The sequence below is a fragment of the Dendropsophus ebraccatus genome, chromosome 3 (genome assembly GCF_027789765.1).
Source record: "Dendropsophus ebraccatus isolate aDenEbr1 chromosome 3, aDenEbr1.pat, whole genome shotgun sequence".
NCBI lineage: Eukaryota > Metazoa > Chordata > Amphibia > Anura > Hylidae > Dendropsophus > Dendropsophus ebraccatus.
Genome location: NC_091456.1, coordinates 22333242 through 22356743, shown reverse-complemented (window position 1 = coordinate 22356743; position 23502 = coordinate 22333242). Strand labels below are relative to the sequence as shown.

At 45.8% G+C, this 23502-nt stretch overlaps 1 protein-coding gene across 1 annotated transcript; it reads left to right on the top strand.

Annotated features, from left to right (window-relative positions):
* Nucleotides 1-902: 902 nt before the first annotated feature.
* On the top strand, nt 903-22529 carry PPM1F (protein phosphatase, Mg2+/Mn2+ dependent 1F). The gene is made up of 7 exons (XM_069961105.1): nt 903-1125; nt 7471-7604; nt 9665-9864; nt 10023-10211; nt 12923-13066; nt 13170-13263; nt 18512-22529. The coding sequence occupies exons 1-7, from the start codon at nt 959-961 to the stop codon at nt 18877-18879; spliced, it is 1296 nt and encodes a 431-aa protein (XP_069817206.1). The 5' UTR covers nt 903-958; the 3' UTR covers nt 18880-22529.
* Nucleotides 22530-23502: the final 973 nt, after the last annotated feature.

The window sequence follows — 23502 nt, the reverse complement described above, 5'->3', positions numbered from 1 at the left end:
AGAGTATAGGGAGGCACTAATGCATGCTGGGGGTGGTACAGAGTATAGGGAGGCACTACTGCATGCTGGGAGGTACAGAGTATAGGGAGGCACTACTGGCATGCTGGAGGTGGTACAAAGTATAGGAGGCACTAATGCATACTGGGGGTGGTACAGAGTATAGGGAGGCACTAATGCATGCTGGGGGTGGTACAGAGTATAGGGAGGCACTAATGCATGCTGGGGGTGGTACAGAGTATAGGGAGGCACTACTGCATGCTGGGAGGTACAGAGTATAGGGAGGCACTACTGGCATGCTGGAGGTGGTACAAAGTATATGAGGCACTACTGCAAGCTGGGGGTGGTACAGAGTATAGGGAGGCACTACCGCATGCTGGGGGTGGTACAGAGTATAGGGAAGCACTACTGCATGCTGGGGGTGGTACAGAGTATAGGGAGGCACTACTGCATGCTGGGGGAGGTACAGAGTATAGGGAGGCACTACTGCATGCTGGGGGAGGTACAGAGTATAGGGAGGCACTACTGCATGCTGGGGGTGGTACAGAGTATGGGGAGGCACTACCGCATGCTGGGGGTGGTACAGAGTATAGGGAGGCACTACCGCATGCTGGGGGTGGTACAGAGTATAGGGAGGTACTACACAATGATGGACAGCTTTCTTATACAGAGCTGTCAGTCACTGAGTGGGACCGCCCTCTTGACTACTCAGCCCACAATGATTATAGTTTTCCATGAAAAAATAAAAAAATGATCCTGGAACTTTCCCCACAACCTTCTATATGGATCTGCTATGTGCGCCTGTTACATTAGTTCTCTGCCTGCAGGACGGGCTGCACAGTATACCAGGTGCCGCACCCTCCCAGGAACCGCGGCCACCACGTGACTCCACACTCGTCACGTGACGGCCCGACGTCGGGCGGTCCTCGCACCGAACTGGAAGTAGCCGCTACCCGGCGGCATGGCGGCGGCCGTTATAGATGAGGAGGCGGCACGGAACCTGCTGGCTGCGGTACTGCACGACCTGTCGGGACCCGAGGGCCAACCGAGGCCACAGAACCGGAGAGTGAGCCGTGACGAGGCGGAGGGGGAGCTGTCCGAGGCTGTGCTGCGGCTGCTGGGGGGCAGGTGAGGGCGCTGTGTCCCCTTATACCGGGGAGGTCGGGGGGCCCACCCGCCATAGTCACCTGGCTGATATATACTCCGGGGCTCTCCTACTGCTGCAGGACTACATCTCCCAGTCAGGGCTTCCTGGGAGTAGTAGTTATACACCAGCTGGGGTTCTCTCTAATAGAGAGTCCATTGGGAATGACAGGTCTAATGTGTACAGGTGCCAATCACAGTATGGCGGCTACCTGTCAGCCCCTGTAATAACACCGAGGTGCCAATCACAGTATGGCGGCTACCTGTCAGTCCCTGTAATAACACCTAGGTGCCCATCACAGTATGGCGGCTACCTGTCAGTCCCTGTAATAACACCTAGGTGCCCATCACAGTATGGCGGCTACCTGTCAGCCCCTGTTATAACACCTAGGTGCCCATCACAGTATGGCGGCTACCTGTCAGTCCCTGTAATAACACCTAGGTGCCCATCACAGTATGGCGGCTACCTGTCAGTCCCTGTAATAACACCTAGGTGCCCATCACAGTATGGCGGCTACCTGTCAGCCCCTGTAATAACACCGAGGTGCCAATCACAGTATGGCGGCTACCTGTCAGTCCCTATAATAACACCTAGGTGCCCATCACAGTATGGCGGCTACCTGTCAGTCCCTGTAATAACACCTAGGTGCCCATCACAGTATGGCGGCTACCTGTCAGTCCCTGTAATAACACCTAGGTGCCCATCACAGTATGGCGGCTACCTGTCAGTCCCTGTAATAACACCTAGGTGCCCATCACAGTATGGTGGCTACCTGTCAGTCCCTGTAATAACACCTAGGTGCCAATCACAGTATGGCGGCTACCTGTCAGTCCCTATAATAACACCTAGGTGCCCATCACAGTATGGCGGCTACCTGTCAGTCCCTATAATAACACCTAGGTGCCAATCACAGTATGGCGGCTACCTGTCAGTCCCTATAATAACACCTAGGTGCCCATCACAGTATGGCGGCTACCTGTCAGTCCCTATAATAACACCTAGGTGCCCATCACAGTATGGTGGCTACCTGTCAGTCCCTGTAATAACACCTAGATGCCAATCACAGTATGGCGGCTACCTGTCAGTCCCTGTAATAACACCTAGATGCCAATCACAGTATGGCGGCTACCTGTCAGTCCCTGTAATAACACCTAGATGCCAATCACAGTATGGCGGCTACCTGTCAGTCCCTGTAATAACACCTAGATGCCAATCACAGTATGGCGGCTACCTGTCAGTCCCTGTAATAACACCTAGATGCCAATCACAGTATGGCGGCTACCTGTCAGTCCCTGTAATAACACCTAGGTGCCCAACACAGTATGGCGGCTACCTGTCAGTCCCTATAATAACACCTAGATGCCAATCACAGTATGGCGGCTACCTGTCAGTCCCTATAATAACACCTAGATGCCAATCACAGTATGGCGACTACCTGTCAGTCCCTATAATAACACCTAGGTGCCCATCACAGTATGGCGGCTACCTGTCAGTCCCTATAATAACACCTAGGTGCCAATCACAGTATGGCGGCTACCTGTCAGTCCCTGTAATAACACCTAGGTGCCCATCACAGTATGGCGGCTACCTGTCAGTCCCTATAATAACACCTAGGTGCCCATCACAGTATGGCGGCTACCTGTCAGTCCCTGTAATAACACCTAGGTGCCCATCACAGTATGGCGGCTACCTGTCAGTCCCTGTAATAACACCTAGGTGCCCATCACAGTATGGCGGCTACCTGTCAGTCCCTATAATAACACCTAGGTGCCCATCACAGTATGGCGGCTACCTGTCAGTCCCTGTAATAACACCTAGGTGCCCATCACAGTATGGCGGCTACCTGTCAGTCCCTGTAATAACACCTAGGTGCCCATCACAGTATGGCGGCTACCTGTCAGTCCCTATAATAACACCTAGGTGCCCATCACAGTATGGCGGCTACCTGTCAGTCCCTGTAATAACACCTAGGTGCCCATCACAGTATGGCGGCTACCTGTCAGCCCCTGTAATAACACCTAGGTGCCCATCACAGTATGGCGACTACCTGTCAGTCCCTGCATGGTCCTGTAATAACCTCTAGATGAGGGAATGGCTGGATTCTCTGTGACATTGTTTTTCCGGTCCTGCTGTCCGGCACTTTCAGGGCTATGCTCCCTCACAGTGATTGGCTGAACAGGTCCGCATCTGAAGTGGAGGTGGTTGTCACTGCCCAGACCAGTCCATACAGCTAATAAGTAATGGAAGTAAATTTCTAATCTCTGACACTTTCAGGCACAAGTTGATTTGAAAGCAAATACATTTTTGGTGAACAACCCCTTTAACTCCTTAGATGCTGTATTCAAATTGTGATTGTGGCACTTAAGTGGTTTCTGGGCACTTGCCAACCCAACAACATGTGGGTGACACAATGGCAGGGATACAGATGGATTTCTGTAGCAGCAGGGGGTCTAATAAATCTACAGGTAGGACATATATTTGTGCCTACTCGGTTTTGTCTCCTGCACGGCTGGTTAGGTCGCCTATCCACGCTATGTTGACAAGATAAAACGGATCAGTTTTTTTTACAGACTGTGGCAGACTGTGGCCTTCCCAATCTGACTATAGGAGACCTATCGGAACAGAAGGCCTTTGGCTAGGTTCACACTTTACTTTTCATGAACTGAGCGGATAAAACCATCGCCTGCATATATCCATGCTGCCAGGTTCCAGATGCCGAGCGCACCGGCCTTTAGCCACGCTGTGTGATCCAGCATCTTCAGTAAAATATCTCACTAAGTGTGACCCCAGCACATAATATTGTGCGTAGCCTCACAGAATAATAATAACAATAATAATAATAATAATAATAAACTATTGGGAAGTCCTTCCATAGCGGGGGAGGGTGTGCTAAGGTTGTGGTGTGGTGTGACAGCGCCCAGCCCTCATACCTGACATACATTGCTGTTTCCACCTTCCTAGAGTTTCCCTTTTGAAACATATTTAACTCTTTTATGACCACAGCCCCCATACAATTCAATATTAGGATTATAGGTTTGGATTTTTTTCTAAATTGAATTGAAGGGTATAATGGTGGGCAAAATTGTTTTGATCATGCATTTTTTTTCAAGTTTCAAAAGGTAATTCAGCAGGTTAGGCGACTATAACTTGCTCCTAGCCCCCAATCTTACCGATATCCTCAGCGTTGTTTCCATGTAGTTTAATTCAGCGTCTAGTAAAGCCTGTTGGAGCACTGGGGGCGGGACTGCTGACCCCAACAGGCCCGCCCCTTCTAATGATTATCAATGAAACAGATGGCAATGGGGGGCTGGATCGGTAGTCCCTCCCCAAGTGCTCCAAACGGCCTTACCAGACGCAGGATTACACTACAAACTGCAGGGCAACGGCGCCGAGGATGAAGGTAAGAGACATACCTTCATAATCAGCGCTCCACATACAGTAAGGACATATCAGCTGGTTAGATTTGTCTAACCTGCATTTGAACACTGTACATGTGCCGCACGGCGCGAGCTGGGACTCCGCACCTGAAGCCTGCTCCTTGCAGCCACCAATGAAACTTCTGAGTCGGTCTCTGAAACGACAGGCTCCTGCGTAGCCTGTCACTGCAGAGACCGGCTCAGAAGTTTCAGTGGCGGCTGGGGGCAGAAGAACACTGGGGAGCGTGGACAGGTAAGTGTAATGTTTATTATTTTTTGTACTGTCATCAGCTGTCGGCCACACATCACTGTTACATGTAGCGATGTATCACAATTATACGTAGTTGCTTAGTTGGCGGCCGACGATTTTTCAACATGTTAAAAGACAACGATGTTGATTGTTTCTTCGGATCTTTTTGATTGCTGTCTATTACATGGAGCTATGGTGTGTCTACGCGGAGCGATGATTGTTCGAATTTGAGCGATATTCGGCTCGTGTAAACACAGCGAACAATCTAGCAACGAGCGAGAAATTGTTCATTGTGATCTTTCAACATGTTCCCTAATCGTCGATGGTCGTTCACTAAAAATTCGCAGATCGCTTTGTGTAGTCTTTCAAAGATTCACCCTGTTTGTGAGATGGGCTTAAGCGATCTAAAAAAATGATCTCAATACTGTTTTTTGTATATATATATATATATATATATATATATCTATATATCTATATATATATATATATATATATCAAGTGATACATTTATGAAATAAGGCATACAGATAGAGAACTATCTCTTTTTCTAATCGTTGATCGTTATAAAAACCAAATCGTTGCTTCAAAATTGTTAAACAATCGATTGGGCGAATTGTCGCTCCGTGAGAGCGGACCATTATAATCTGCCAAATCGGCCTTTTTGGTCAGATTATCGCCTTGTGTAACGGGGCCTTAAACAATTATCAGCCTGAACGGTCTGTAATTGTTCTGTGTAATAGGGCCTTTAGCCTTCAAGTGTCACTGTTTCTTTTTTTTTTTTTTACAGAAATCAATAGGCGATTTTAAGAAACTCTGTAATTGGGTTTATTAGGCAAATATGCCATTATCTTCATTCAAAAAGACTTTCCCCAGGTCCCCCCCCCCCCCCCCTCTCATTCACTGCTCATTATCAGGACATCTCAAATCTCTTACATCAGTCGTGCCCTGTCTGTTGTATGGAGAGGGGAGGAGGGAGATTAGTCGGCAGCAGAGAACAAAGGATTTCACAGCGGGAACTGTGTGAAAGCCTCTATTTAGAGGTCAGAGAGGTCAGTGCTGACCTCAGCAGAGAGAGCCCGGTGATGTAGCTGTAAATTAACTCTTTGTTGTCCTGTTTTGGTGCCTCATCTCCCTCCACCCCTTCCCTCTACATAGAGAACAATGAAGACAGGGGGGAGAGCTTCAAACTGCTTTTCATGATCAAAATGCATTTTTCGGCTAATAAACCCAATTACAAAGTTTCTTAAAATCGCCTGGACTATTGATTTAAACGACAGTGACACTTTCAGGTGGCGTTTGTGGATACCACCTGATGCTGTTTCCTCGCCGGTCGTGTAGCGGCTTGTAGTTTCTGATCAGATTCCATTCCGTCTCTTTGTGTTAGTGCTGTACACAAGGTATGCGACTGTAGGGATGCCTTTAGGTTACATTTCTACGTGTTAGAAATAGATCACAGGAGAGGAGACTGATCCCTACTACAGCCCGGTTACTGCTGTTCAGCATTGTTTCAGGATGCCCCGGAGGGAACACTTGGTATGAGAAGTATTTGGCTGGACTGAGCTTGTTTCACTCATTTAGTTACAAGGTAAGTATTACATCTCTGCTTGGTAGAGGTTCTGTTTGTCAGATACGTCAGATCCGGAGCAGCATTATGGCTTCTCCAAATTTTTTTAGTTTTTAGTTAGTGATGAACAAGTAAGACTTCATGGTTGGGCAGCAGCCTGTGTCTGAACAAAACATATATATATATATGTGTATATAGTGGGGTTATCTTTTAGCTACACAAATGTTTCCCACTTTCCTGCTCGCCACATGGCTGGCCATTGTCCTGGCCTTTCTTTATCCCTGCCACTGTTGTTCTAGCCAGGCTTCCTATGTATCACAATTGCGTTGTCCGCGGCAGACTTCCTTCTGTGACAACATTTCCTGCTGGGCTTCCGTCTTCTGGCAGCGCTTCCTGACCTGAACGTTACAGGAAATGATCTGGTAACCAGGACCGCATTGGTATTAATGTCTGTAAGTTGATGGGATGTGGTTAGGACTGCGTGGGATGAAGCAGGGGGGTGTATTGTTTAGTGGCTTTTATAGATGACACATTTTACTATATTGGCCATATTTTCATGTATATGGACACAGGCTTCTTTATACAGTCTTGTTTATAACGTGCTATTTTGCCTTGTTCTTGTCCCTTATAATATATTTTGAGGATAAATACATATAACAGCGTGAAGATACACTGTAAGAATATTGTGCGACGGACAGGTAGAAAGTGTGAATTCCCTTGCTGTGCCCACTCTAAACAGCTACAGCAGGTAGTGTACGATTATATAGAAGTCTATAGGACTTCCTTTATATAGAATTGCTGGATTTCCCATAGATTTCCATTTCGTAGATCACTTGTTACAGCTGTTTAGAGTGGAGATAGAGCGCACGCAGTCCCAGACCTCTTCCCCTTTATTCTAACGATCTGCGAGCGTATCTGGACACCCACAGAACTTCTGACATGTCACTATGACCACAACACCAGTGTGAACAGAGCCTTACAGCTAATGGACAGACAATAGATTTTACTGTAAATGTAGATGATGAAAGAGACATTTGTTTTACTCTGCACCTATAAAGATTCTAGTTAGACGTCTAATGACTATTCTGTTTCTCTGCAGGAGCGGTCCTCCTTGGCTGTCTGCCTCTTTAGTTAGAGCCGCCGTCCACCAGACCCTGCAGGCCGACTTGGAAACCTTTGTTGAGAAGAAGGATGAGGTGGAAGGAGCAGAAAGTGATGTGCAGACTGAAGAGGGTAAGTATGACTGATGGTAACAGACCAGGAATTATATGTGATTATTACTATTGTATCTATTAGAATTTCTTCGGATTATAAGACAAGGTAATAAAACTGGATTTTCATTACATTGGATGTAAATATATTGTCCCAAGTTATTGAAGTGCTCTGTGGAAGAAGGAAGAGAACGGGCCATGAGTGCTTAATATACACTGATAGCAGGGGCGTAGCTAGGGGTTCAGCCTAGGGTGGCGAGTGAGTCTGAGTGGGCCCCCAACCAACGTTACCCATAGGGAACCACAGCAGGTGACAAGGCTTCCTGAATAATAAAGGGAATATTCTTCTACATTACTCATAGTGGATAAGGATAAAGAGCAGTGTAAGAGGCTTCTGTACATTTCACATATAGAACCACAAAAATTTTTTAAAGTGCTTAAGATTAGAAAAATATAGCTGCCTTCTTCCACAGACAGCACCACTCTTGTCCTCAGTTTGTGTGTGGTATTCGACTGAAGTGAATAGTGCCAAGCTGTGATACCACACACAACCTAAGAGCAGGGGTGGCGCTGTTTTGAAGAAAGCAACTATGTTTTTTTTTTCTTAATTCTGGAGAACCCTTTTAACCAGATTATCTTTGCCTAAAAATAATAGTGGTATAGGTAATATGTTTTTAGACATTAAGGCTATGTTCACACTGCGTATGAGTCCGGCCGCATTTCGTACTCAGCCGTACATGTGCGGCTGAAACTACGGGCGTGGGAAAAATCGCCATGCGCCGGATGCGTACGAACCGCGAACGTAAGCCCGTAGTACAGTTATGCTTCCCTAGCTTGATTCGAAGCGATCTGAAACCGGTCATTTACTTGGAAATCTTTGCCCAGCCCAATAAAACTCACAGAACCTTTTGGATCGAAAAATCAAGTTCAATTTGGCTGAAATAAGTACTTCGTATGGGACCGCATGGAAATCCACGGCCGTGAGTTGGAACAGTTCCGTCCTCAAACAATGGTCTTGTTTATTTTTCACGGCGCCGTATACGATCCAGCCGTAAGCTCATACGTAGTGTGCACTGTGCGGCCTTATATCGTATACTTTCAAGCGAACGCATCAACCTCAAAACTACGTGCAGAAACATACGCAGTGTGAACATAGCCTCAAAGGGGTGAGCTGGTTGTGATACATGTACAATCCAAGATATGTGATGAGCTGCTAGATATCCATTTCCTATCTATCTATCTATCTATCTATCTATCTATCTATCTATCTATCTATCTATCTATCTATCTATCACATTACAGGAGGAGATATAAGAGGACAATGATCACATGTCCTTCATGCACCAGCATCTTCTCAGCCCCGCCCCCTCATGACATCACCACAGGTCCTTCATCCACAAGAATCCTCTCCTGTTCTCAGGCTTGCCCCCTTATGACATCACCACAGGTTCTTTCTCATCGCTCTGCAGACTGTCTGCAAAAGAAATAGCTTTTGCAGACAGCATTAAGCCTCTGAGACCTCAGTGGGCCCCTGCCAGTGTGGGCCCAGGAGCCACTGCCCCCCCTGCACCCCCCCAAATTTCGCTTATGACTGATAGCCTTTATAGTGAGCGAGAGATCAAGTCTGGAAATCGATGCAGATTTTCGTATATGGTGCTGAAATATTCCAATCTCAGATGGAGCGGGGGGGGGGGAGGGGGAAGGGGGAGTAAATAGTAGGAAAACATGTAGACTTGGTACATATAAAGAAAATGTTCTGTAAAGAAGAGCAAAATTCACTCTGTATCCACTGAGATATTAATACAGTCTGGTGAATTATACTGTGGTGTGTTGGCGCCCTCTGTTGGTTTGGAACATGCCACGCTAAATGTCAAAGAACGGCTTAACAAAATGATTTCGGTTTTGGCATTTCATGAAATGTCTGAGTGACTGTGTCAGTGTATTAGCTAGGAAAAAGCGCTTAAAAAAATTTTTTTTTTTGAGGGTTCTAGAATTCAGGGGAATTTGTCAAATTATTTAAACTGATACAAATTCACTAGATTTCTATGTACTTAATGTTTTGTGTTTTTTTCTTTTCTGTAGTTCTCCTCTTTGATGCCTTACTTCAGCGCTGCCTTACCTGTCTCCAAGAGGTTGGCAGTAAGTGGCAGATACAGTTACCTCTGGCACCAACCACCAAACGCAGCTTGTATGTCTCTATTCACGCAATACGCAACACACGCAGGAAAATGGAAGATCGTCATGTATCGCTCTTGGAATTCAATGAGCTTTTTGGCTTCACGGTAAAGAATTTTGAATTTTGCTGTTTTCTACTAAATCTTTGATAGACTAAAATGTTTGGTTTAAGGGAACCAAGCTTTGCACATCTTGTTGCTTTGCACATGATTGTGCTTCTGCATTCTAAATCTACTATATCATAAGGCATGCATTGCTTTTTTAGGATGGTGTGGAGAGATCATATTTTGCTGTTTTTGATGGGCACGGTGGAATAGATGCTGCTAATTATGCTGCTACCCACGTCCATGTGACGGTGGCCCGCCATGAAGCACTGAGTTCAGATCCTGCCAGGGCTTTAAAGGAAGCCTTTCAGCGTACAGATGCCATGTTCCTTAAAAGAGCAAGAAGAGAGGTAAACACGTGAGCTGCTTCTAAAACTGTTGTTCTAATAAATCCACACTGGGGGTAGGAGACATGAGACTGTTGCTTAGTGTTAGAATTAAAGGGGTGCTCTGCTCAAAATAATTTTTTATTATGTTGCTGCCCTTGTTGAGAACATAACAAACTGCTTATTCTTACCTTATTCTTTGCTTCCTGCATAATCTTTGGGCCTTTGGCTGAGCAATACCACCTCAAAGGTAAGAATAGTCTGTTTATGTTCTCACCAAGGGCAGCAACATATTAAGGTTATACTGGCCAAACACCGAGAGGTGTTTGTATGTTCCTGCAGCTGTCAAAGCTGCGACCCTTTTGGGGTGTGTATGGAAATCAATTAAAGGGGTACTCCAGCGTGGGGGCACTTTTTCGCTGGGACCTGGGAGGAGGTGGCCGAGGGAAAAGACGTCTGCGGACGCATCGCGGCGCTCCGGTGCCCGGTTCCCGGCCACTTCCTGGTGTCTGACGCGGGCCCGAGACGTGACGTCTCAGGTCCGCTCAGCCACTCCATGAAGGAGGCGGGATCTGAGCGAACTTGAAACAGATCCCACCTCCTTCAGTGGCTGAGCGGACCTGAGACGTCACGTCTCAGGCCCGCGTCAGACACCAGGATGCGGCACCCGGCCGCTGTAACCGGGGAGGTGAGTGGACGTCTTTTCCCTCGGCCACCTCCTCCCAGGTCCCAGCGAAAAAGTACCCCTTTAAGCATTTATTCCCATACACACCACGGATGAACTGACTGCATACGTGTGTGCATGAAAGATTAATAACAGCCACTATTTGTGGAACAGTGGCCGTTATTAATGACATGATCATTCTTTTGCATGGCCGCACCACACAATGGGCTGAAAAGAACTGCCATTGTTTTCAATGGCCTTTCTTTAGTTAATACAGAAGGACTGTGTGTTAAAGGAGAAGTCCAGCGAAAGTTTTATTAAACTATTTTATTGCCCCCCCCAAAAGTTATACAAATCACCAATATACATTTATTAATGCACATAAAGTGTTTTTTTTTCCCCTGCACTTACTACTGCATCAAGGCTTCACTTCCTGGATACCATGGTGATGTCACTTCCTGGATACCATGGTGATGTCACTTCCTGGATACCATGGTGATGTCACGACCCGACTCCCAGAGCTGTGCGGGCTGTGGCTGCTGGAGAGGATGATGGCAGGGGGACACTGGAGGGACACTGAGCATCCCTCTGCCATCATTCTCTCCAGCAGCCACAGCTCGCACAGATCTGGAAGTCGGGTCGTGACATCACCATGTTATCCAGGCAGTAACATCACCATGTTATCCAGGAAGTGAAGCCTTGATGCAGTAGTAAGTGGAGGGAAAAAAGCACTTTTTGTGCATTTCCCCTTCTCCTTTAACATAGCCTAAAAATTTAAAAGAGAAGTCCCACAGAAAAAAAAAATCACCTTCAGGCAGAGGGGTGTGGTAACATAGTAAAGAATGTATACTTACCCATCCCCATGCCCTGCATTGCTACCTTACTGCTCTCTGACAGCCACTGGCTTCCTGCAGCTCCTGCTGCTGCAAAGTCATGACCTGGATGATGGATTGTCCACTTGAAAATAACATCTGGTGACTGTCAGAGTTGGGAGTGCGGTGCTGCAGGGGCATGGAGACGGGAAAGTATACATTCTTTATTCTTTCTTTATTTCCTGCACCCGGTAATTTTTTTATTTTTCCGGGACTTTTTTTAATTCTTTAATACCCCTTTGGGGGGCATTCACACATACAGGATCTGCAGCAGATTTGATGGAGCATATTTGAACCTGCAGATTCAAAGCAATTCCAGTCTGAGCCATCAAATCTGCAGATCCTGTACGTGTGAACGCACCCTAAATGTATCCCAAATCATTAGTATGTGGTAAAAGTGACCTCTTCCAATAGTCCGGGGGAGACATATGAATGTTGCACAGCTTTATATATTTATATAGCTTTTATATATCAGGAACCACTATCTGACACTTTTTTGGTTGCACTACATGGCATGCACACCTTCTTCTGATGAAGGAAACGCACCAGGGACTTTCTGTGAGATTTTATCACCCAAGGCAGAATTAGGAGTAATAAGACAGATGGGTCATTTTTAAGTTGAGTAGAAGTGATCGCTTTACTAAACGCTACCACCCTTAACCAGAATTGTTGGAATGGTAATGGTGGGACTGCTGGTGATACTGCAGAGCTAAAGTGCTCGACCTGTTAGCTACAGGGACTAATTCTTCATGCTTTTTAAGAGCATAGGCCATTAGAAACTGGAGAGGTTTATATGACTGGAAAAGCCTCCTTTGAACTTTCTGTGGGTATATCTGGGTTATAAAGGTATTAGAGGACCATCGGCTGAAAACAAAGTCTTTTGAAACTGTGCTTGACTAATGGTCACCACAGTACAGGCGACGTTGGGCAGTTTTAGCACCTGCACACAGGGCCACCTTGCGGGACAGTATGGATAAGAGGGGGTGTAACAGCAAGGACCCACTCTACAGCAGCCCTAAGTTGCATACACACTGTTATGACACCAATCCAATATTCTGGTGGCCACATGATGCATGTTTTTAAAGCATTTTGCTCATATTCTTGGCTATTCTGGTGCTATTATAATATACCACTTATGAGATATGTAGTGATTTTATATTTAGTGTCTTCTGATTTTAAAGCTTCTATATGTCCTACAGAGACTGCGCAGTGGAACTACAGGAGTGTGTGCACTGTTGGAAGGTGAGCGGTTACATGTCGCATGGTTGGGTGACTCTCAAGCTCTTCTGGTACGACAAGGGAATCCAGTGACTCTCATGGAGCCCCACAAGCCAGAGAGAGAGGTATTCTGTGCTCTCTACATCATTCTTCATTCCCTTATTTTTTATTAATTCTTTATTAAAAGGGGGGGGGGTTACTTTATTACTCACGTTAATTCTTTTACAGGATGAGCGTGAACGAATAGAATCCCTGGGAGGCTGTGTTACTTTTATGGGGTGCTGGCGAGTTAATGGAACTCTTGCTGTGTCCAGGGCAATAGGTGAGTAATTTTTATAACTTTGCCTAAAATGACATGGATCAAATTGAAATTAGTGTTAACTAAATTTCCTTTTACTCGGGGTCGTGCAAGGACACCAGTGAGCCTCAATTTACTTGGCATAATTCAGTGTCTAGGCTGCACAAACAATCTTTTTATCGTTCGTACGGCCATGGAAACTGACAGCACAGATGCATATATCCATGCTATCAATTTCCAGATCACACATAAAGTGCCTACTGACCTAGTGTGTAAGCTGTTGTGTAATCCGCCATCCCACTCTTCAGTCCCCCCATCCTGCTGTCTGGCCTGAAGATACTGCTGGTGAACAGAGAGCAGGGCGGGAGAGGAGGATGCTGGATCACACAGCAGCACTGTTGGTTAGTATCCACTGCATGTGTGATCTGGAAACTGACAACACAGATATATGCATAATGTCAGTTTCAATTTGCTATCAGTCGCACATCCCCTGTTTACACAGGAAGATGTGCGGTCCATAGCAATACATTTTAAAGCCTGCCCGAAAGATGTGATCAGGCGTTTTCCCACTCCTCAGCTGATAGCTGTCACTTCTACATGGGACAATTATTGGCTGAAGGAACATTTATAGCAACACTTAAAGGAGTACTCCAGGCACCCCCTGTAAAATCTAAACTCCTCACACACTGGGGGAAGGTTACTGGCTTCCTCTGTCACATTTCTTCCCACTCTGGCTGCTCTTGCTGCCCCCTGCACTGTTCTCTGCTGCTACTGATTACATCTCCAGCTTCCTGTTTGGACCAGTGTCTGTGTGCTGCATATTCCTACAGTCCCCACAATGCCTTGTTTCCCTGGCCTGCCTCTGTAAACCTCCCACCTCCTCCTCCCACAAACATGGCCACAACCCCGCCCTCCATCCCTAGCTCCTCTATTCCCTTCCTCCCTCCATTTATTCCCCTCCCACTGCACAGCTTAGTCCCCTACACCAGTGATTTTCAACCTTTTTTGAGCCGCGGCACCCTTTTTATACTTAAAAAATCCCGGGGCACACCACCAACCAAAATGGCACAAAATGACACTAAAACAGTACATATCATACATATAGTTAATAATATAGATTCTAAATGTATTTATACTCACTCAGTGTGAAACCTGGGCCTGTTTTCTTCTCCCCCCTGTGCTTCTCTCCACCATACTTCTCCCCCATGCTTCTCTTCTGTGCTTCTCTCCACCATACTTCTCCCCCATGCTTCTCTCCTGTGCTTCTCTCCACCATACTTCTCCACCCTGCTTCTCTCCTGTGCTTCTCTCCCCCATGCTTCTGTCCTGTGCTTCTCTCCCCCATGCTTCTGTCCTGTGCTTCTCTCCCCCATGCTTCTCTCCTGTGCTTCTCTCCACCATACTTCTCCCCCCTGCTTCTCTCCCCCATGCTTCTCTCCACCATACTTCTCCCCCCTGCTTCTCTCCTGTGCTTCACTCCCCCATGCTTCTCTCCTGTGCTTCTCTCCCCTATGCTTCTCTCCTGTGCTTCTCTCCCCTATGCTTCTCTCCTGTGCTTCTCTCCACCATACTTCTCCCCCCTGCTTGTCTCCTGTGCTTCTCTCCACCAAACTTCTCTCCCCCATGCTTCTCTCCTGTGCTTCTCTCCACCATACTTCTCTCCCCCATGCTTCTCTTCTGTGCTTCTCTCCCCCATGCTTCTCTCCACCAAACTTCTCTCCCCCATGCTTCTCTCCTGTGCTTCTCTCCACCATACTTCTCTCCCCCATGCTTCTCTTCTGTGCTTCTCTCCCCCATGCTTCTCTCCTGTGCTTCTCTCCACCATACTTCTCTCCCCCCTGCTTTTCTCCACCAAACTTCTCTCCCCCATCCCCAGGTTTCTCTCCCCCACTTCGAGATGGTCGCCGCTGCTGTCCGCCGCACCTACTGGCTGCCCGCAGGGCCCGGATGTGCTCCTCCAATCAGCGGAGACCGGGAGCGTGGTGCGCTGCGGCGTGCCGTAGCGCACACGTTGATTGGATGTGTGCATCACGGCCCGCCGCAGCACACCACGCAACCGCCCACATTATAATCAGCCACTGATCGCTGCGCATTGCCAGGGAACAAAACACAGGGGCACTATAGTTTGGGGAATTTTCCCCACGGCACACCTGACCATGTGTCGCGGCACACTGGTTGAAAATCACTGCCCTACACAAGCAGTAATGGTAAATACTGACAACCCAGTCCCCTTATTTGGGTGTCCAGTGAATACAAACTACAGCCACCATTGTCTACTTTTAATATGTCATGATGCTGAGGGTTGTGGTTGTGCAACCTGGAGTTGCACAGCTTGAAAAAATTACTACCAGCATCTTGTCCAAGAGACAATGGTGGTGGTAGTAGTTCTGAAAGCTGTGCAAATCCAGCTTACACACATACAACCCCCACCATCATGCCATGCTGATACTTGATGATGGTGATTGTGCTTATGAAGCAGAGGAGACCTCGGACACCAGATTCAGCTATAACTCATAGTCCAGCAGCTGACAGCAAGCAGCTGCAGATCTCCTTCACAATTACTCTGGGCAGGCAGAGGAGGAGTGGGGCGGGCAGAGGATGTGTTGAGGAGCGGGTTTCCCTGTGACAGAGAGGAAAAACATCACCTCTCAATATGGCACCTGTGGAACAGCATTGAGACGTGATGTGTTTCCTTCTTCCTAAACTACAGAACTTCCTGTGGGACTTTGATTCTTTGAAAAACGGGTAACATTACAGCTGTCCTAATGAGTGTAAATGGCAATGTTATATAACTTTCCTTTGTAAGTGCAGTGTTTAAATAATGTAATTTGCCCGGAGTACCCCTTTAATGCCGATAATCGGCCCATGTAAGAGGCCCTTAACCCCTTAATGACGCTTGACGGGTATACCCGTCATGCGACCGTTAAGGGTAAACAGAGAGGGCTCTCTCTGCAGCCCGCGGTCCTCGGCTGCTATGTGCAGGCAGGGACCGCAGGTATTAGCCGCAGTGGCCGATCGCCGCGGCCGGCTAATTAACTATTCAGCTGCATTTGTATAGTCTATGTGCCCCCTGTCCCTGGTGTCTAGTGGGGGATCTCGGAGGGGAGATCCGTTCTAATGAACTGGCTGGGGCTCAGCGTTGGAATGACGCTGATCCCGGCTCGGCAATCTATTTACATGGTCTGCAGCAGACCATTATAATAGAGCACCGATCTGATGGATTGGTGCTCTGTTATATACAAAGCCACACCACACATATAATTTTTTTCTGGTTTCACAGCATATTTTTTGCAAAAAATCAGCCTGTCATTGCAAAGTACAATTAGTGATGCAAAAAATAAGGGCTTATGTGGGTCTCTAGGTGAAAAAATGCAACTGCTATGGCCTTATGTACACAAGTAGGAAAAAACAAAAATTAGCCCAGTCCTTAAGGGGTTAAAGGGGTTATCTAGAGTTAGAAAAACATTGCCACTTTCTTTCAGAGACAGCACCGCTCTTGTTTGGGTGCAGGTTTTGCCGCTTGGTTCCATTGAAGTAAATGGAGCTTAATTGCAAACCACACCTGAACTCGAGACGAGTGCTGTCTGGCACCATTGGAATCTACTGCGTTGTGGTTTCCTTGTTGCAGATGGTACCTTTTTATTATAGGAAAAAAGATGAAAAAGTTTGAGATGCCAAAGGTTTTGATCAATTAAGGTCAGAACAGTCACTGAACACTGATCTCTAGATATGGCCTGGGAAAGCACTCAGTCATGCACTTTGCTCACTGCATGGGATGAGCTCCATAGACTTATAATGGGGGGAGTGAAGTGCTCGGCTATGTCTAGACATCAGTGTAGATCTGAAAAGTCAAACCGCACCTGAGCAAACCTTTTTGGCTTTTATCCAACTTTTTAAAAAATAGATGGCCTTTTCTCCGGATAGGCCATCAATATCAGGTTGTTGGGGGACCCCGGCCGATCAGCTGCTTGAAGAGGCCTCGGCACTTGTGCGAGCACTGTCACCTCTACAATGTTTGTGTGCTCGTCCTGCAGTTGTTGTACTTCAGTAGCTGCAATGTTGTCCCATTCAAATGAGCCGGACAACGCTGCATTTTTGCTACTGCAGCATAAGGAACTGTGGATGCAGTTTCATAAGGATCCAAAAAGATGGCTGATGATTGCATACCGCAAAACCTTTCACTTACCTTACCATTCCAACTTTTTAGGCCGCTCACAGTGCAGTACTGTATTAATACCTGCAGTTTTTAATAACACATTACAGATAGCAGCTCATTCACATGAAACATGAGAGTAGGAGAGACATCAGCTCTTCAAGCTGCTTTCACAAATGCATTTTCATTGCATTACTGCAGTAATAATTTTATTGCAATATTGCATAATGTACAGGATTTAAAGAAAATCTGCAGCTTCAAATCTGCACCGTCAAATCTGTACATGTGAACGCACCCTAAGGCTGGGTTCACACTATGTATATTTGAGGCTGTATTTGTGAGGCTGTATAGCAACCAAAACCAGGAGTGGATTGAAAACACAGAAAGGCTATGTTCACATAATGTTGTAATTGAGTGGATGGCCGTCATTTAATGGCAAATTTTTGCTGTTATTTTAAAACAACGGCTGTTATATTGAAATAATGGCAGTTATTTACCGTTATATGACGGCCATCCACTCAATTTCAACATTGTGTGAACAGAGCCTTTCTGTGTTTTCAATCCACTCCTGGTTTTGGTTGCTATGAGGACCTGACTTGAGGACCAAATACTGCCTGAAGTATACAGTGTGTGAACCCAGCCTAAAGGGGTATTCCAGGAAAAAAATTAACTTTTCCCCTATCAACAGGATGAGAGAAAAGTAGGAGATAATGGGTAGTCCGACTTCTGTACCCCCACTGATATCTATATGGGGCCCGCCGGCTCTGTTGTGGGTACAGCATGTGACTCTCAGCTCTATTCATTCCTATAGAGCCGACAGAAAGCTCCAAGTACCCCGGAAGAGGGATATACTTGCCTCTTTCCGTCGCTCTGTATAAATGAAGCCACGGTCACGTGCTGTACCCCCCGTCTCTGTTCATAACAGAACCGGTGGGACCCCAAACCCCCCCCCAATTACTTTTCCTCTACCCTGTGGATAGGGGGAAAGTGACTTTTTCCTGGAATACCCCTTTAACTGTGTAATAAATAACTGCATGCAGTGTTTGATACTGTACTGCACTGTGTAGGAGCAGCCTTATGGTTCCCTGTAAAATACTGACCTTTTTCTTCTGTTTCCAGGTGATATTGATCAAAAGCCATACGTGTCTGGAGAAGGAGATGTGTCCTCACATACCCTTGGTGGCACCGATGACTTCCTGGTCTTGGCTTGCGATGGTTTTTACGATGCAGTGTCATCCTCTGAGGTTCCTAGCCTTGTTTTAGGTCATCTACAAGAGAATGGTGGAGACGGACAGCGTGTTGCTGAAAGGCTGGTGGCCGCTGCTAAAGAGGCAGGCTCTAGTGACAATATCACAGTGCTGGTTGTCTTTCTTCGGGACCCTGCTAAAGTCTTAGAAGACTATTTGGCCCATGGAAGTGGGGAGGGTGAACCCTTGTTTGATTTTGGAGGTGGGGGGGCAGAGGTTCCATCAGACCATGCAGGTTGATATCTCTTCTTACTGATGTAACAATCTCAGGACATTTTGTAAGTAAAGGTAGTAGACTGTTTAACCCCACAGTAGGGTTTATTCTAAATCTCCAAGTCATTAGCAGAGATCTGTTCCTTCAGATCACAATAAGCATTTCCCTGAGGCATTGAGGGACAAAACACGCTGTATTTAATATTCTATATCCTAGTGATGCAGGTTGTGGGTCCACATACCATTTAGACAGTACGACTACAAGAAAGAACTGTCTATTCCCTACTTTTCTCAGTATTATGTTGCAGTGGCCAATATATAAATTACAGCATGGGAGGTCACAGACTGCAGAGTATTTTGTTACTGTAGCGGTGGGTGCAGTTTGTAATATACGCTGTCAGTAAAGGAGGACACATCCTCTGTATTCTCAGCCGTGCTATTATAATGTGTCTGCTGCTATACCCATAACACAGCACATGTATTGATAAGGGCACAATGTTTTGATGGTGCAGAATAAATAATAGTTTTTGTTTAAAAAAAATAACAATGACAAGATCCCTGTAGGTTTTGAGGGGAGGGGTTGTCTTTATTAAAGGGAAACTCAGTAGGTTTATGCTGCTCTATTTATGGGGAGCCTAAAGTAGTGACGGGCACAGTGAATATAGGTGTGTGATGCTTAGGGCCCTTTTATACAAGCCAACGGGAGGCAGATCTCACTGGTTGGTGCATTCACAAGGCTGTAGCCCTTGGGAGTCCAGCTGTATAGGGGTCAAGGCTGAATCCATGTTTTCCAGGTAGCCTCAGGGCTGCATTCAACTTCTGCAACCACCGGTATTTAAATGCCAAACTTTCGGACTCTAGCATGCTCAGGTTGCGCTCGTCTTCAGTGCAATCCACTCCCCCAGTTCTTTTTGCTCCAATAGCTGCATGAAGTTGCCAGTAGTCCTGTCAATATTGCACGGCTATTGGCAGAGAACTTGGGGGGGGAAGGGGTTAGTATTGCATTCCGAACACGTGTGGAAACCCAGATGGAAAAAAGGGGCCTTTCCTTGTCAGTGTGCAGCTTGCCAGGTGCGGATTCCTGAGAGGCTGGAGTCCTCTGAGTGATATCCACACACTCTGGAGCCCCATAAAGTAAGAACAAGCAACTGCAATATTAAAGATGGAGTTAGCCTGCAGCTCATGCATGCTTCTTTCCTATGCTTAGCAAGGGCCCTATTACACAGGACGATTATCGTGTAAAAAAATCGTTATATCGTTAGAATTAAACGGTAATTGTTCTGTGTAATTGCAGGCAACGATCAGAAGATCGTTCGTATGTCGTTGATTTAGATCTGAACCTAAAATTATTGTTAATCGTTCGCTGTAATTCCACATTCGTTCGCTCGTTTGCGATCGTTTTATCTTTAGTCGTTAATCGTTAAAAATCGCTCCGTTTAATAGTACCCTTAGGGTGGGTTCACACGTACAGGATCTGCGGCATCAAATTAGCTGCAGATCCTGTACGTGTGAACGCACCCTAATAAGGAGAAAGTTGTTACTCAGTGACTGTAGAGCGAGGTGACCCTGCAGTTTATGTATACGAGGACTCCACAGTGTGCGCACATCGAAAGAACCCCAGTGCTGTACTCAGTTTTTATGAAAACTACTTTATATTAACAGGTATTTGACACTTTTATATTCCAGTTGCTTGTCCTTACTTTATGTCCCTCAGATCGGGCAGCATTAACATTGTTACAGACTTTTATTGGCTTATACGCAAAGCTGTGTTACAACTATTTGGGAGCTGTATACTTTGTGCCAAAGTTTTTTGGAAAGTTTTCTAAGTATTCCAGGGCACCATCTGCTCTAGATACACAGGTCATGGACAGCCTATGTGCGGTCATCAGCATGAGCATTCCATGCAGTTCTCACACAAGGGATCACATTCAGAAAACGTATGCAGTATATTATCAGATAGTAACAGTTATGTATTAAAATAAATAGTTACATTAGCTTCTTGCCAGGTAGTGTGAAACTTTTTTTTTTTTAATTAGGTTTACATAAAAGTAATGTAAAGCTTCATGGATGCATGTCATAACACATTATATGGTCAGTAGGAGACCAACATTATCCTGCCTTGTTCCAGCTTTTATCCGTATCCAGTACTAGGTTCATCTGTCGTAACATGGGAATTGGAAAGAGCAAATAACAAACAAAATTTCAATAATTTAGGGCTTCAAAAGAGAAGTCCCATGAAAATAAAAGAAAACCATGAAGGCAAGGGGGTGGGGAACATAGTAAACAAAGTATACTTACCTGTCCTTGTTCCACCATTGCTCCCAGGTCTTGCTGATGGCTGCTGGGTGTCATTTTTGGCCGTCATTTGGGTACTTCATGTACCCCGCTCCCCCACCTGCAACGTCACCGCCCGGCTGATCGCGTGCCAGCTATTAATCGGCTGAGTGGGCAAGTGATCATCCAGGTTAATGACGTTTCAACTGAAGGAGCTGCAGAAACCCGGTGGCTGTCACCGAGACCCGGGAGCAGTGCTATGTCGGCACAAGGATAGGTAAGTATACTTTGTTTATTTTGTCCCTGCCTTCCTGTCAATTTCTCCTTTAATTCCAGTTGGAAAAAAATCCTTTTCTTTTCTTTGTTCCCAGAGGCTTGAAGCTATGTGTAAGGAGGCACAGTTATTACTTTGCCACCTTTTCTGTCTCTGGGAAACATGTATTCATTGAAAGAAGGGCCTATGTAACTTATTTTATTTTTTACTAAACCTAGTATGATTCTTTACAGTATTTTAAACTATTCTAACTACAAATTGGAGCTAAAACTCTTCATTATAGGATGCCACTCTTTTATATTATACAATCCAGTGCCTACTGCTTAATATGTATACTGTCTATCTGATTGTGTTTGTGTGCCTATTTAAATGTGTGTGTTTTTTATCATTTACAGTGTTAATGTTTTATACTAGTAAATATATATTTTATTTTTTGTTAACATTCCTTTCTAAGGTTGGCCTGTGGCATTTGCCTATTGTGGGAGTCACTTATTCCCTAAGCTTAAAGGAAATTGTGTCCGATACAATATACATTGCCAATGTTTAATAAAGCTACATATTCTGTTCAGTATTTTGGTCATCGATCCAAAGGGGAGCATACTGTTATATATCCTCTGTCCACTTATGAGTATTGTAGAAATAAATGTTTGCATATCTAAGCATACAATGAGTATGTGTATCATTTCTGTTGGTTACATGTGTGTTTAACTCCTTCATGACCAAAGGTCATTAATGCACGGGTGTTCAGGTCACAATGAAGCAGTGTTCTACTCACCTTCTAAAGGCCTTATCACACAAAGCGATTATTGGCTGTATTTGGCCGATTACCTGCCATTGCAGCCGATAATCGCTTAGTGTAATAGAAGACAACAATCTTGAAGACAAATGACTTATGTTGTGCTTACACAGACAGATTTATCTCTCAGATTTTTGAAGCCAAAGCCAGAAACAGACTATAAACAGAGATCAGGTCATAAAGGAAATTCTCAAATCCATTCCTGGCTTTGACTTCAAATCTTTGGCAGATAATCTTTCTGTGTAAATGGACCCTAAAGGCCCTATTCCACGGGCCGACTGTGAGGAGCAAACAAGCGCTGTCAGCACTCGTTTGCTCCTCATTCCCTGCTCGCTGCCATAAAATCACATGCCGCGGCAGCAAGCGGGTGAGTGCGGGGGGGGGGGCTGCCCCAATGATCGCTAGATCGTCTAGGCAGCCCATAGAGGGCGACGGCAGCGGAGCGCTGCTATCACAGTCATTTGTCTTTCAACATGGTTGAAAGACAAACGACCGCAACGATCAGCCGACATGAATGATGTCGGCTGATCGTTGCCTTCTATTCCACAGGACGATTATCGGCCAAATACGGCCAATAATCGTTCCGTGGAATAGGGCCTTTAGATAGCAACAATCTGCTGCCGTCACTCCATGTAATAGGAGCGACAGACCGCCGCTATCTCCTATGGGATCTCCGGATGATCTAAAGATCGTCCTGGGAGCCTGTCCTGACAGATCAACGCTTGCTTACTCCCAGACATTTCCCCGTGTAATAGGGGCTTTAGAGCCATAACACTTTAATTTTTCCACCTACAGGGCTGGTTGGGGGGCTTATTTTTTGCTCTATATACTTTTTTATTGGTATCATATTGGTGTAAAAAAAAATTTGATATAATAAAAGATCAGCAATCCTGAAGTGGTTTGTTTTGTTTGTTTGTCCTTTCGGTTGCTATTCACCTTGCAGAAACAATATACACTCACCGGCCACTTTATTAGGTACACCTGTCCAACTTCACGTTGGGCAGATGGGCTACAGCAGCAGAAGACCACACCGGGTGCCACTCCTTTCAGCTAAGAACAGGAAACTGAGGCTACAATTTGCACAAGCTCATCGAAATTGGACAGTAGAAGATTGGAAAAACGTTGCCTGGTCTGATGAGTCTCGATTTCTGCTGCGACATTCGGATGGTAGGGTCAGAATTTGGCGTCAACAACATGAAAGCATGGATCCATCCTGCCTTGTATCAACGGTTCAGGCTGGTGGTGGTGGTGTCATGGTGTGGGGAATATTTTCTTGGCACTCTTTGGGCCCCTTGGTACCAATTGA

Bases quoted from the DNA above. Each gene is read 5' to 3' on its own strand.
- PPM1F (XM_069961105.1), top strand. From the start codon at position 959: ATGGCGGCGGCCGTTATAGATGAGGAGGCGGCACGGAACCTGCTGGCT. The intron at 7,605-9,664 runs GTAAGTATGACT...TCTTTTCTGTAG, and splicing joins TGATGTGCAGACTGAAGAGG to TTCTCCTCTTTGATGCCTTA. The intron at 9,865-10,022 runs GTAAAGAATTTT...TTGCTTTTTTAG, and splicing joins ATGAGCTTTTTGGCTTCACG to GATGGTGTGGAGAGATCATA.